Source organism: Acomys minous, assembly GCF_964271855.1.
Source record: "Acomys minous genome assembly, chromosome: 11".
Classification (NCBI taxonomy): domain Eukaryota; kingdom Metazoa; phylum Chordata; class Mammalia; order Rodentia; family Muridae; genus Acomys; species Acomys minous.
Genome location: NC_140492.1, coordinates 53,267,534 through 53,283,209, shown reverse-complemented (window position 1 = coordinate 53,283,209; position 15,676 = coordinate 53,267,534). Strand labels below are relative to the sequence as shown.

Below are 15,676 nucleotides of genomic sequence, written 5' to 3'. Positions count from 1 at the left end.
AATGGCTTCCCAACGATGCTCACCTTCTAATCCTCAAGTCTGGTGACTATGCTACCTTATATGGCAAAAGGGACTTGCAGGCAGATGATATTCAGTTGACCTGGGAATGGCTTGTCCTGGATTATCTAAGAAGGCCCTCTGTAACTACCAGGATGCTTACACGTGGAAGAAGGAAGCTGTAGACTCAATTTTCTTATCCAACATATTTTATTAACAACTTAGTGACTGAGCCTATGTCAATTATAACCCGATTAACCAAAACAGTAGGAAATGAGGATTAATGGACACAAAAACAAAACCTTAAGGATATCAGTTCAGAGGAACAATTCTCCGGTCGGGAGCCGCAGGATTTCTTCCACTGGAACCTGGGGTAACCAGACCTCAGAGCCTCAGCAGGAGCCGGAGCTCTGAAGCCTTCCCTCGAGTGGTTTTCTCAAGGAGCGTCTTGAAGGGCAGTGATGAACAGCCAAATCTATCCCAAGTCTCCAGTTGGCCGCCAGTTCTGGGCTCATTTATATATCTCCTCCCAGAGTCTGTTCATGGGATCTTTTCAGCTGGCAGCAATTAAGCTCCTGCACGAGGTGGTTGCTCTTCTAGTGAATTAACCTCACCTGTTCTCTCAAGAGACTGTTCCGATCCTACACTTGGGATCCTAAAGAACAGGTTTCTCTTCTTTAGGAAGCAGCGGTCCAAGGGCTACAAGGTGTGGTCCACTGCTGCTGACTTTAATGATGGAGAAAGGCGATGGATCAAGTCTGCCCTACAGCCTCCAGAAAGGGGCACAGCCCTGGAAATACATTGATTTCTACCTCACTGGCATTTGGTTTAATTACCTCAAATCCTGTAAATTAATACATCTGTGTTGTTTTATGCCACAGGCTTAAGGGACCGGCTACAGAGGCAATAGAGAGCGAACACAGTCTAGTAATAAGAACACCATGTCTAGTAATAAGATGGTTCCCCTTCTTGCTGAGCATCTTGGGAAGGGGCACGGCCTGGTGGACATGGGAAGATCACTGCACATATGCTAAGCACAGACTGTAGACAATTGTCCTTTCCTGCTAGCCTTTACCTTCTGTTAGGATTCTGCTTCAGTCCGCCTACCTATGATGTCATTGCTAACCTGCCATAGGTCTGCCTACCTATGATGTCATTGCTTATCTGCCATGGGGGCGTGGCTCTGCCCAGGGCCATATAAAAGGACAAACTGTCCATGTGGCCCCCCCCTCTCTTCCTGTCTACTCCCCCCTTCTCTCTCTACCCTCTCTCTACCTCCCTTACTCCCCCTCTCTCTATACTTTCTCTTCTTCTTCTTCTTCCTGTCTCTGTCTCTCTCTGGGGGATAAGTCGAGATTTCTAGTCTTTGCTGCTAGAAGCAAGAATCTGAATTATGTGTACAATTGTGGAAAATGCACCAGAATTTAAAAGAGGGAAACAACTGACTTCCAAAACAGCCTGATATATAAAAGTAAACAATGAGTTTGAAGCAGATCAGCTCAGTGGAAACTGGTGGAGCCTGTGCAGAATATTAATGAATTTCCCCATAGCAGAGAGACGATGCCAAACTTTAGGTGCCGTGTAAAATTCTACTTAAGGTGTTGCGTTGTCAAGTCTCCGAAAGTCACTGAGGCCACTTAAAAATTGCCATCAGGGAGAAGTTAGTAGCATTCTGTTGTAACGGATCGAGTACAAAAGTGACTTTATTTAAATACTAATGTGTTAGTGAAGGAAAGGCTTTAAAGTAAAGGGCTGGGGTTTCCCAGGGGATGTAGAGGTTGTAGATGGTTCTTTTGACAGCATTCACAATGACGATAGGTGCGGGGCATGGAAGAGAGATGGTGATTGCCATGTGTGTGTGTGTGTGTGTGTGTGTGTGTGTGTGCGCGCGCGCTCAGACAGAAGAGTCTTGTGCTATCGCTATAGCTAGGCACAGGTATGCTATACATGCTCTGAAATTTAAGGACGTCTGAAATACTAAATGCTCTATGTTAGCACACAAGGGACACTTGCTGGCTTTCTTGCTGTTTTGTTTGCGTGATTCCACCATTTTCATTTTTACCATTTCTTTGTTATTTTAGAGATTTTCCCCTGAATCTTTATACGATGAGGAGAATTTCTCATATTTTATTTTTTATGAGGACCAATCATGGCTGTAGACAACATCTGGCTCTAAGAAACTAGTTGAAAATAAATTATAGAATAAATAAATGGCCCAAACAGCTCTTTACTAGCCTTAAAATAACACCCATACAGAACACTCCATAAATCCTAAACCTCCAAATTTAAAGGCAATTAATATTTAATTTATACACATCAATGGAAAGGGATCTGTGGTGTCAATAGCTTAAAATATCTAAGTCAAACAACTTATATATAGCTTTAGAAAGCTTTCTAATTCTATCTTTTTTTCATTCTTAATTATATTTCTCCTATGCCAATAACAAAATTATTTTTCCATTCTTGAATACAAATGAACTGATCCTCGACAGAGATGGCCCAGTATTTTGATGGATTGAAAAAAGTTTGGACTAACGTTAAGTTTAAACCTGGGTAAGTAGAGGTTGGACCCATTCTCATGCCATCTATGGTGTGAGTCAAGAGGGCTGTTACAATCACAGTAGAATCTTTTATCCAGGTTCCTTTCCTCGGGCCATCTCATCTCATCTCCGCTTCTCTCTTAGGCCCCCTACAATTGCGCTAGCACAACCCCATCCAACTGGCCCTGCTACTTAGAGTGTGGGTAGGGGTCCGGGTGTTGTTTAACAGTTTTCTCCAGGATCAAAACATCCCACCCTGCGGAGGAGCACCTTAGGTGGGGAGTAAACAACAAAAAAATAGCCTCAAGAATTTCCTGAAACTGACCAGACTCACTAAGCTCCTCCTTCCAAACCCCCTCCCCAGAGTAAGCAGAGACCAGTTGCAAAGAGGAGCTGCCTGGGAGAGATTTAGGTCAGCTGAGGCACCTGGAAAGGACACTCTCCAGCCTGCTGAGATGCCTGCAGGTTGTGCAGTGTGTCTCAGGGTTCCCAGCGTGGTGAGCTGCTATCACCCACGATGGGGTAGGCTTTGGTCATGCAGTGGTCTTTGAGTCATTTCTGTCCCTGTACGGAACCTCTTGCTCATAGTCCTGTAAGTAAGCCAATAAAACTCATTGGTTCACAAAGTTGGACTTCGGTGGTATCTGTACTTTGGCCTGTTGTAGGTTCCCTCTCTGGGGGTGAATAGGTGAATGTGTTTCATCTCCCCAGGAAAAAATTGTATCAGACAAGAGGAGGTGAGTGATAGAGGGGGGATGGTGGTGGGGTGGAGAGGGGACAAATACTGGGGAGACAACTTCAGGTTTCCTCAGGCTAGCTTTACACCATGAAGTCTTTAAAAGACTTCCTAATGTAGTTGGAAAAGCTTTAGGAAACATGTTAGAAGACTTGGTTCGGGTTCAACTGGGATTTGCAGTCCCTGAGGCATCTTTGATTCCTTTGAGACCCAGTATACACCCCAACCCCCGCCCTGTATGAATGAGGTAATAAACGCCTTCTCTACCTCCTGGTATTGCAGTGAAGATTAAACCAGATCGCATATGCAAGCGCACTTTGAAACAAAATGCGACACAAATGTCTGGTGATGTTTGTTGCTTTCTCATGCGTAATACTTAAGGGATTTAAAGAAATCCTACTGTGGTTATAGGCAGATTAGGATGAAAGAGCACGGTGAAATTTATCCTCACTAATAATGTATCCAGAGCACATGATGGTGCAGGTATTTCTGTGAATTAAAAGATCACACCTTTCCCTGCATTTCCTGGAGGAGCAAACAGCTGAGAGCCTTTGGGTCCAGCAAAGGTTCTGCCAATTCTTCTGGCCTGTTCACCTGAGTCCACTCTCCACCAGCGGACCCCTGTGTCTCCCAGACGCCGATTGCTCCTTTTCCTCCTCCTGAAGCCACACAGCCTTCTCTATTACAGGGGCTCCTCCACCAGCCTGCTGGCGCTGTGTCCTGGTGACTCACGGGCTCCTGTCCAGTGGGCAGTAGTAACTCACTGTGGTGACAAAGAGGCAATTCTTTCTCTGATGATTTGTGACAGCACAGATGTAGTCCAGGTACAAGTGGCATTTATCTGGGGTCAGGGATTACGCCACATGGTTTTTGTTTAACCTTCAGCCCGGTGCCTTGACACAGCGTTTCCGCTTAGTTAATATTTGCTGCATTCGTGTAATAAGCATAGCCAGCAACTTGCTTTATGAGGACTTTTTTTTCCCATTTTTTCCTCCTTTATTAATTTATTCTTGTTACATCTCAATGGTTATCCCATCCCTTGTATCCTCCCATTCTTCCCTCCCTCCCATTTTCCCCTTATTCCCCTCCCATATGACTGTTCCTGAGGGGGATTACCTCCCCCTGTATATGTTCATAGGGTATCAAGTCTTTATGAGGACTTTTAAGCACGGGCTACTAGATTATCTATTTAACTGAAAAAGAAATCAACACCGAGTGTTATTTACATTTGGGGTTATGACAAGGCAAAGCGAATGCTCCTGAGGTGCACTGACCACCTCACAACTTCATTCTCTTGCCCACCTATATTGTTTCTGTGCCCCGTTGAGATACGCAGGAGAGGGTAAAGGCCTGGACAGAGAAAATAAGAGCTAGTCCTTTTCCTGGCGGGTAAAAGGAGAACACACTAGAGAGGACACCAACATTGAAAATGTAAGCTTGTTATTTTATATGGAAGAGAAACCGGGAGAGTGAGCAGAGCTGAGTCACCCCTAACTCATAAGAACGGATATCTTTGCATGACATCTCTCGTGAGATGATTGGCATTATTTTAAAATATTTATTTTCTCCGTCTATGGAGTGTTTTTCCATATGCTCTCTCTACACCACATGTGTGCTTGGTTTCTTCAGAGGTCAGTCGAGGGCACTGGATCACAGATGCTTGTGAGCCACTCTGTGGGTGCTGGGAACAGAACCCCAGGTCCTCTGCAAGAGCACCAAGTGTTCTTAACCACTGAGCCTTTTCTTGAGCTCGCAGTGATTGGCATTTCTACTCTTTTCCTTGTCTTAAAAAAAAAAATATAGCAATCCAATTTTCGAAAAAGCTTACCTACGTAACTTTCAATCTTTGTGCAAGCATATTTCTATTTTAAAAAGTGTTTTCTACCTTTGCCTTGCTTCTGAGCATATGATTGTTAAATGGGTTGCTCTGGCAAGGCTGGTTCTGTGAGGTTCAAGGCCTCAGAATTCCAAAGGGCCCCAGGAATTCTAATCTAGGCTGTTCAGAATCTGATGGCAGGGCCAGGCGGTTCCTGGGCAGGTAGGACTGCAAATTTAGAAGGCTCAGTGTGGATGTAGAAGCAGAAAATGACTTTGGGCTGTAAAAGGAAACAGAAACCAGAATGGGAGAGGAATGCTGGTCACGCAGCTCAGGTAAGTAAAATCATCTCAGATGCGTATGAAGGTCTCTCCAACGTAACCACGGCAAAGACACAGAAGGCACAAGTCCATCTAAAGCAACAGCTGCCACAGCCAAGGCACTTCTCGTATCAAAAGTGGTCTAGGGAAACTTTGGCATTGTAAGGGACCACTCAGAACATTGGACGGTGACAAGCATGGTGGCAGGCCTATAATCCCAGGACTTGGGAGGTGGAGGCAGAAACATCAGGCGTTTAAGGTCATTCTGTTTTTAATTGAAATAGCATTACATCACTTCCACTCCTCCTTTGCGCTCGTGGTCTTTCTCTCTCTGGTCCCTCCCTCCCTCCCTCCCTCCCTCCCTCCCTCCCTCCCTCCCTCGGGTCTCTCTCTCTCTCGCTCTCTCTCTCTCCAAGTTGAGAGTATATTAATTACATATGAATGTGTATGCATATCTATTTATATCTATCTATCTATCTATCTATCTATCTATCTATCTATCTATCCATGGAGATACAACCTGCTCAATCCGTTTTTGTTGTTTGTATATGGTTTTAAGGGCTCTGCACTGGACAACCAGTACGGGGTTGTCTACTTGGCGTACACCTTTAATGCCAGGACTAGCGACAACTAAGTTCTTTCAGATTAATTGGGTTTCAGAAGAGGCTAAAAGAGAAACGATCAGACTACGGACTGTCTGAAAAGTGCAGCCAAGAAAGGCGTGTTGGGTCTGAGGGAGACCACTCTGGGTTTTAGGTCCAACCCACCTGTCCTTGCAGAGTTCCTGGAGACTACAGCACAGGTGGCCTAGCCGCACCAGCTGTGAGTTCTGAGCGTTTTGCCAGTGACCGCCAGGCGTCGCCCTGGAGCCTCGGTTGCCCTGGAGACCGCTCGGCGAGCGGGCAGGAGGCGCGAAGCCCCTGGCTGAGGACTAGCAGGCGGGAGCTGGGGAGGGGGAGTGGCTGCGGCGGCTGGTGGTGGCCGCGGCGGCGGGCGAGCCCGGGACGCCCGAGCCTGCCCCGAGCCTCGGCGGAGCGGCCTTGGCGCTCCGGTGTCCCGCTCTGTCCCCGTTGCACCCCGCCGCCCCGGAGCCCAGGCGGACGGCGGCTCCCGCGGCGGCCCCGGCATGACTCGGCGGCGCTCCGCTCCGGCGTCCTGGCTGCTCCTGTCGCTGCTGGGTGAGTAGCCCAGCTTGTCCTGGCGCGGCCCGGACCGAGTCCTCTCACCGAGCTGGCTCGGTCCTGGGAACGGCTGCCCCTGGGCGCTGGCGGAGGCCCACGTCGCGCAGGTGTCCCCGAGCGCAAGAACCCCTGTGCGGCTCCCCGCCGCCACTTCTCGGAACGAACTCCGGCTGCGAGTCGGGTTAGAAATAAGTGTTTACAATCGCTTGCGGTTACTAGATGGCTTTGGAAAACTTTGTAGCTTTACAACAACCTTTAAGGAGCTTGCGAGGTAAAAAATAATTAACTGATAAAAATTACTTTTGCAGATTTTAAATTTGTCGTTTCATTATAATCTTTAAAGCATATTTGGGGTTAACACTTCACCTTATTTTAAGCGAAATGCACTGGTGTGCTCAATTACACCCGAAAGCAAAGTTTATTTACACTTTTAGTTTCTTAAACCAGGGTTCTAAGTTGCCTCATAAAAATACATAGAAAGTGGCAATGTGAGGAAGAGATGGAAGCAGTAGTTTATTCAGATTTAATTTCTTCCGTTTTCCTTACATTTTGTTTCCCCTCAATAGCTTTGATACATAGGCTCTGAATTTCGTTTTATACAATGCTGCTTTTGTGTGTACATTGTTTGATGGAATCAAGGTTTCGGTCTCAACTAACTAGTTGCTGAGGTTTACTGAATTTTGTCCAGAAAGCTTTTATTTATTAAGCCAGGTCAGTGAGGTAGAGTGCTGTGCTTAACTGTATTTCTCTCTAGATATCTCTGTACGTTTCCAGTCAAAATTTTTATGGCCTTACTTGAATAAACAATGTCTAATCTTGAAGTAACCCAATTTTAGGCCATTCACCTAGTAGAGGAGAAAGAAAGCTAGCGTGGCGAGGCCACCTGCTCTGTGTGCCTTCTTTGTAGATGCCAAGGAAAGTGTGAGCGTCAGAGTCATGACTTCTTGAAGTTCCCTAGGCTGTTTTTAGTGACGACATGCAGATGATGGAGCCGTACACACCAGTATGTACATTGATACACTTGAGCTTCCAAAATGATTTTGCGGTTTATGACTTTTAGCAGGCCTATGCTTCTCCGTCCTTCTGTCAAAGGTGAAGCAAGTGAGTGCGTAGATGTTTCTTAGCAGTCCTCCAGCACGGCTGAGAAGCTGTAAATGTTGCTGTAAGGACAGCTCAAATGTTTTTGATAGAGAAATCTATTGTTAAACTTTGTTGGCCAATAGAGTTTGTGTGTGGGTTGGTTTTTTAATTTATTAGACAGCCCTTGGAAAGAGGTAATTTCTTTTCTGGGCTCATCCGTAAGCAGTCACCTGGTTTATGCCTCTGCTTTGGGTAGGACGAACCCTACAACACTAGACTGCTTCTGAAGACCTCCAAGGGAGTTGCAGTCCTTGGGGTCATCTGTTCCATAGAGCCACTTATCACTCTGAAAAAATGTGTTTCTCTGTTCAACAGACACTTTCATTGCTACCACTGGGCGGGGTGGGGCGGGGCGGCTCAGGGAGATGGTGGTAAGATATAAAGCTTGCCTGTAGCCCCTTTGGGGGTCTTCTTTCTTAAAACACGCTATCAGCAGGCACAAATAGTTTACGGCGAGCAAAGTTTAAGTGATGAGCAGCGTTTGCCAGTGGCACCAAGGACTATTTCATTTCACGTCGAAGTTAACTTTTGGTCTGGATTTTGATTGCGTAGAATTTAGATTATCTAACTTGAGAGTGGTTGGGCTCTCATAGCTCAGGGAGCACTGAGAAGGAAATATATATATATATATATGAAGGGGAAGTGCAGGCGCATGCTCTAATGAGAGGGCAGGCTTCTGTGGAAGAGCAGAGATAGGGCAGAGTGGGAGGTGGAGATGGGGTGGCTTAGAACAGTTTAAACCCAGGTCTGTTTCCTTACAGGCTGAGGGAAGGACGATATGCAGAGAGAGAGAGAGAGAGAGAGAGAGAGAGAGAGAGAGAGAGAGAGAGACAGACACACACACACACACACACACACACACACACACACACAGAGAGACTGTTATTCTTTAGTGTCCAGGAGGCTAGTGTGTCCCCACTGAGGTCTTGAACCAGGGAGTGGCAACATTGGCTTTGACTGAATTGTGCTGTATCTTTAGAACATCTACTGAAGTTTGTTCTATTTCTAAGTGGGGAAAGTTGGATTTCGGATAAGTGACTAATAGCAGGGACAGAAGAGCAACACACCAGCAGTGGAAGAGTCTCTAAATGGGTGCCATGCTGCTGCTGCTGCTGTTGTTTTTGTTAAGTTTCTGTGAAGTGAGTTCATCGGGAATTTGGGTAGAAACGTTTGCTTCTGTGCATTTCCACCAATGGCTTAGAAGAGTTTAAAGGAGCCGGGTATGGTACCACTTGCCTTTAATCCCAGCACCCAGAAGGCAGAGGAGGGTGAAGCTTACTGAGTAGGAAGTTCCAGGCCAGCCTGGGCTACACAATATGAGACTCTATCTACAAATAAAAGAGAAGTATCTGAAATACTTCTTTTACTTGTGATTCTTTGAAATAGCAGATAATTTTACAGACTTCAAGGAAATGTGTAAAAAAAAAGTTCGTATTAAAAAGAAAAGTCACAAAATCTTTTGAGTATTGGCATTTTGAGAAGATGATCGTAAATTTTCGTTTCTCAGATTTAAATTTAATAATGTAACTTTTGGTTTTTGGAGGCTTCACCTTTTAGTCAAAATCTGTAGTTTGAACCTCTTGAAAGATGACAGATAGCGTGCGACAATTTCAGAGAGCTTTCGCTTATCCAGCGTACAGTCCTTGGGAAGCAGTTTAACCACCAAGTCATCTGGAGTTTTTTTTATAACATTATGCTTAGAGCTGTTGTCAGACCCAAGGTGATGTGCAAGGCTGAAGATGCTTGTTCCGGCGTTTACGCCCCGGTAACAGTAAGCGGCACATTTTCAAATGTGTTTTCGCACTTCCGCAGTGGAAATATCTGTAACAAAAACCCTCACTTAAATCTTCGTACTTAAGCCAGGTGATTCAGTGGCAAACAAGGTGATATGCTGGGGCACGGGAGTCTGTGTTGAGGTGAGGGGCTGCCTCAGGCTGCCACGGGGTTGGGGGAATTGTTGCTTTCCCGCTCAGACTGTCTGTAAGTCTGCTCTGGGTGTGTGTGTGTGTGGGGGGGCTCCATGTGCGTATCTTGGTGCGTCTGGGATGCTGAGACAGGAAGATGACGAATTTGAGGCCTTGTTGGGTCAAACCTGGCCTATAACTGTTTCAGCTTTACCATTCCACTAATCTCCTCTAGAATCAGTTCATTTTTTATTTAATTAATTTATTCAGATTACAACTCAACTGTTATCCCATCCCTTGTATCCCCCCCGCTCCTCCCTCCCTCCCGCGTTCACCCTACTCCCCTCCCCTAGGTCTATGATGGAGGAGGATCTCCTCCCCCACTGGATGGTCATAGAACCAGTTTATTTAAAATAAGGGTTCTAGGTCCATTGCTACCCAGGTCAAGGATAACAATTTATTTCGACTCCCGTAGCTTTTACGTATGTTTGGCATTTTGAGGTGAGATTAGCTTTGTCTCTTGCCGTAAGCACAGTCATCGGAACTTTTGCCTTTGATGAGGACTGGCTGGCACCAACAGGTCTCTCAGCCTGCATGCCAAGAACAGCGCCCCTCCCCTCCATCTGGAGGATGTCAAGTCCTCTCCTGGTCACACTTCTCTGAGCAACTAACTGGCTTAGGACAGGTTGTCAATTCCTGGGTGGGCCTCGGAAGCCCTCTGATTTGAATTGCGCCCTAAGAGTGGGACGTTAATTGATTTTCATACAGGTTAAGCATATGTTAAAACCAGGAAGTTTTCCTTTCTGAGTGACGTTTGGGTAATTGACATCCCCTGTACAGGGTTTCCATGTGCCAGAGCGACTTACAGCAGCTGTTTGTATTCTATGGAGAAATGTGAAGGAAGCCGTGTGTTTTCTGATTTGCAGAGGGGCCAGTGCGCACCAGGCCACAGACTGCGTAGGTGCTAAGTCACGTGCCTCCGCTTCACTCCTGTGTTATAGGAAGAAGCGGATTGTAACAAACATCACTCAGTTTTTATCGTTAGGTTAGGGTGAAACCAATACTGATTTGCCAGTGTGGACGGAGACCGCTAATTGATTAAGTCTTTCCCAAAAATAGACTGGTTTTGCTGCACTAAACGTTTGGATCATAAGAGAAAGGCAAACTGTTGTTATTAAAGGTGTGCTTCTGTGGGAAAAGCAAGAAAATTTAAATCCCGGAAGCGCCGAGCTCAGGGAATATGTTTGCCAATATGTTTTTATTTATTTATTTATTTTGGGATTTCGAGACACGGTTTCTAGGTTTCTCTGTATAGCCTTGACTGTCCTGGACTTGCTTTATAGACCAGGCTGGCCTTGAACTCACATCAATCCACCTGCCTCTGCCTCCCAAGTGCTGGAATTAAAAAGGGGTGCACCACCACACCCGGTACCAATATGTTTTAGAAGAATTTTCAGAGAATTGGGTTAATGCTGGTGGTTTTGGCTGGCAGTCGGCCAGGATTTAGGGTTAAAGTACAGTAGGTTTGTGGACTAGGAATGGCTTCATTAAGAGTCACCGGTGCACAGGGTGACAGTGTGGACACAGCATTAATTTAATGTTTAAAAAATCTGAAAACATAAAGGTCTGTTAGAAATCCCATCACTGGAAACAAAATGAGACCCTCATTTGGAGGAGGCCGCTCCTACCCATGCCAAAGTCTCATGTTTCTTTTCACTTCTCTTTCCTCATCACCCGTTTTGGAGGATGTCAGGGTTTTCTGCTGGTAGCACCAAATTCTTCAAAAGTAACTAGTATAGTTATTCTTGGCTGCTTCCACTTATTTTGCTTAGTTAAAGCACTGATTAAAAAAAAAAATAACCATGGCGCATGCATTTAATCCCAGCACTCCGCAGGCAGAGGCAGGTGGATCACTGTGAGTTCGAGGCTAGCCTGGTCTACAAAGTGAGTCTAGGACAGCCAAGGCTACCTGTCTCGAAACCCTGTCTCAAAAAACCAACCAACCAACAACCAACCAACCAAACAAAACCTCAACATCATGCACCAACCAACCAGATGCAGATTCATCTCAGCAGCTGGGCACTGGTGGGCATACGAGGGAATATTGACATTAATACTGACTTTTTACGTGGGATATTTCCTCCTTGTCCTTCGAAGGTCACTCTGTGTGTAGTCTTGGCATACCTGAAAAGACCATTGTTTTCCTTTTTAGAAGAAATGTCTTTATTTTCATTCCCCATAGGAATTGGTGTGCTTCATGTCAGTCTAATGTATAATTATATATATTATATATAAATTATACTAAGATTTGGTATATTTTGTAGAGGAGGTGATGGAGATTTATTTTCATAGCTTCGTAATAATTCTGTGAATTGCTTGGAAATTACAAAAAGTACTTATAGCTTTTAAAAAATATTTTATTTATTTATTTTATGTATATAAGTGCCCTATCTACATGTACATCTGAAAGCCAGAAGAGGGCATTAGGGGGTATAGATGGCTGTGAGCCACCATGTGGTTGCTGGGAATTGAACTCAGGACCTCTGGAAGGGCAGGCAGTGCTCTTAACCCCAGAGCCATCTTTCCAGCCTGTGCTTATAGCTTTTAAAAACTGGTTGATTCTTAGCTTACCTGTGATTTTTCTCCTCGATTTTTGAAGTATGTTTTCCCTGTGTAATTCTGAAGGTCTTGTTCTTTGTAGTAAAATAGCCCCAGGCTTCCGACAGTTCATTGTAACCTGAAGGAAGCTTCCTACTTCCATGCCTGGTACATCGTCAATCCTGTAGGCCTGCGCGTTACAACTTGTTTCCAAGAACAGAATCATTTACTTATAACAACTTTTGTAGCCTGCCCCCCTGTCCCCTCTCCCCCCCCCCATCCCCCTCCAGCCCCTGCCCACCTTGCTTCCCCCGCCCCTCCCCGTTCATTGTATCTGAAACTCTGGAGATGGATTTTAGAAGCAGGTGCAAGAATGGTAAATCAGAGGAGGGGGCTTTGTCCTTACCCCCTGGACACTGTCAGTGTTTATTGCTCTTGCCTGTGTCTGCAGCCGTGATTCATACTGCAACATCTTCCCCATCCGCAGGGTTGTTTATGCCCTCTCAAAAATGCCAAGAAGCCGCCCACTGCTCACTGCCCAATCCCCAACCACGCACTTGAGATGGCTTAACTATCAGCCAATAGCAAACGTCCATCACTGTGCTACCCTGCTCCTGTTCGGACCTGGAGCATCACTGTTAGTCAGGCAGCTCCCTCAGCCCGCCCAGGTCAAGCTTATCTGTCAGAACACAAACACGTGGGAAAAACAGAGGCTGCAGCATACTAGACGTCACGCCTGTGACGCCAGCATCTTCATACAGGGCTAGCGTCTTAGGCGTCCGTTGATTAAACCATTTACAGTGCCGCCCACGGGTAAACGCAGGTTGCTGAACAAGCTCTTTCTGGCCAAGACTTAAGAGAGCCTATAGAACATGTGAAAATGTGTTTCCCAGTTGCAAAGACACTTGTGGCCTTAGAGATTATCAAGGGCTACTGGGTGCCTTGTTTATGTAGAGTGTGTTTATATTTACTGTGCTAGGAGTTAAAAGCCAAGTCGTTCAGAGACTCACCAAGAAACCTGTGAGACAGTAAAAGAAACAATGTAATTTCCTTTGAAGTAATTATTACCACCCAAACCAAATAACATGAGTATTTCTGTGTGACATTTCTGGAAATCTCTTTTAAAGTCTGGCTTGCTGGCGTACACCTGCTTCTGCATCCCGCACACTATAAATTCATTGTCTTGCTTTTGTCAAAGTTTGTGAAGTTTGTTTGGCCCTGGCACAGGTAGAATCGTAATGACATTTTCATGTCATTTCGGGTACTCTTAATATCATTCCAGAATGTGACATAATTTTGGATGCTTTCAATATTCTTCCAAAATGTGGTGTGTTTGTTAAAGATTGGGTGCACTGTGGAATTGGAATTGGACAACTTGTCCCCAAGTGTTTCATTGGTCTGTCTTGGCTTGGAGTAGCTCATTCACACATGCATTTTATTTTGTAATATTACACCTCCAACTACTGGAAAATACTGATTCATTGGCTTAACTTGATGTATGTTACAATATAGAATTTTTTTTTTTTAAAGACAGTTATCACCTTTGATACCAATTGCATCAGAGCAGTCTTCCAGAGTGTGTGGAGCCATTTGGTGCATGATGTCACATACAGATTTTATAATATTTTAATACTTGCTCCAGTTTTATGTCACTGGCAGCAGACAACTTGAAAGGATAGTCTCACTCTGTCCAATAGTAGGGGGTCAAGCCTGGCACCCGAAACGTAGCAAATGCTTCAGTTTTAAGAAGGTATCTGTCAGGTCCTGAATCTCAGTCACCATCCTCTTCTGTGTGTTGTTCCCAAATCTGCATATTGAACTAAGGAGATGACGTGTTCTCTGAGTTCTGAGCGCACGTGGTTGTGGCGTGCTTTTCCTTGGGACAGCCACTTTCCTTGGTATATAGTGTACATGATTAATGTCTCACATTACATATTCTGTGGCACAGAATACTGTAAAAGATGAAGGCCAGGAGCTGGTAAAATTACAGTTTTATTTTTCAAGGATGTTGATGAAACTAGAGTTTTCTTTCTCCCACCATGAGTGCGTAGTGGGGAGGACGCCAGCGCCCGTCAGTACAGCTTAGTGCCAAGGCCTTGGCCCAAATGATAAGGCACCAGCAGTGTCAACCACCACAGCGTCTGCACGTCAGCACAGACGTCAGCACAGGGTGGGAGGGACAAAACACTTTACTGATACTAAGAATGTTTGTGTTCATCCCACAGACTTTCTGAAAGGGTTTGAGGCTCATGGCTGTGCTTGGAGCGCTAGTGTTGTGGCAATGGGATGTTAGATTCTCTTCTTTTGGAGACAACATACAATTAATATGTACTATATAATATTTAATCTCAAGGGCGACATTGTCAGTGTAAAAAGTCATTTAATGTGTATATATATATATATGCACACACACATGCACACGCACACGCATGTACATACAGGCATGCACACACACGCACACAGGCACACACACGCATGTACATACAGGCATGTGCACACACATGCACACACATCTACACACACACACACACACACACACACACAATGACTCAGTCCTGACTTCTACCCCCTGGCTACTCTGGTTTTCTGTGCATAGGTCTAGACTTCTTTGTAAGCATGAAACAAACCTCCTACACATCAGCTGCTTCTTGAATGAATCCGTGACATAATGTTCTGTAATTTACTTCTAAAGCTCAGCAAGTTAATGTTGGAGCCCTTTTCACAGGAACCGTGCATTCACCACCCTCTCTTTGGCCACAGTCCTAGCTCCTCATAGCACGCAGAAGCCATGGTGTGTTGCCTCATGGTTGGACCGTTAGCGATAGCGAACGTCTTTGTAGATAACAGCCTGTACATCTGTGCCTGCATTTCTGTAGTCCAGCTTACCCAAAGGAGAAATACTTAGATATAGACAGCTAACATTTTGTGGGGGAAGAGCATTGTGCAAATCTCATGCACTTTTCCAGCCAGAGAGTTTAAACGGAGTTTAAAATTCATTTATTTCCCCTGTGGATGTTATGTCATGCGCAAACTTGAGTTTAGCTTGTGAGGGAGCGGGACTTTTTTCTTACGTTGAGGAAAACTGAATTAAACAACACCCGACGTTAGTAGGCGGTCAAGCCTGGCACCCGATACGTAGCAAACGCTTCAGGACAGCGGTAAAGGTTAATCAGCCTTCCTCAGGTCAGGAAGGTGCGTTGTCTGTGCAGAGTGCGTTCTGGAGAGGTGACCCGGCATGCCATTCGCCTGCCAGGCACGCATTCACCTGGGGGATGACGGGATTAGATTATGAAATCTGTTCTTTTAGTTTCTAGCGGTGAGGTCATCTGAAGATATTATATGGCTGCTTTTAATGTAAAACTCCCACAAAAGTCTTTGCTCCCCATCCTTCATCTATAGTGAGATGTCCTGGCGAGTTCTAGCTTGTTAAACCATCTTCATCTG

At 45.2% G+C, this 15,676-nt stretch overlaps 1 protein-coding gene across 2 annotated transcripts in view; it reads left to right on the top strand.

Moving 5' to 3' along the window:
• The first annotated feature begins 5,378 nt into the window (after nucleotides 1-5,378).
• IGSF11 (immunoglobulin superfamily member 11) overlaps nucleotides 5,379-15,676 on the top strand; it is a 122,020-nt gene continuing 111,722 nt past the window's right edge. The window contains exon 1 of one of the 2 annotated variants that reach the window (XM_084801298.1): nucleotides 5,379-5,424. In XM_084801298.1, coding sequence (XP_084657424.1) covers nucleotides 5,394-5,424 — 31 coding nt within the window. In that variant the 5' untranslated portion in view covers nucleotides 5,379-5,393. Of the gene's footprint in view, nucleotides 5,425-6,390; nucleotides 6,588-15,676 lie in introns of those variants that run through there. The other variant, XM_084801297.1, reaches the window with a different exon arrangement.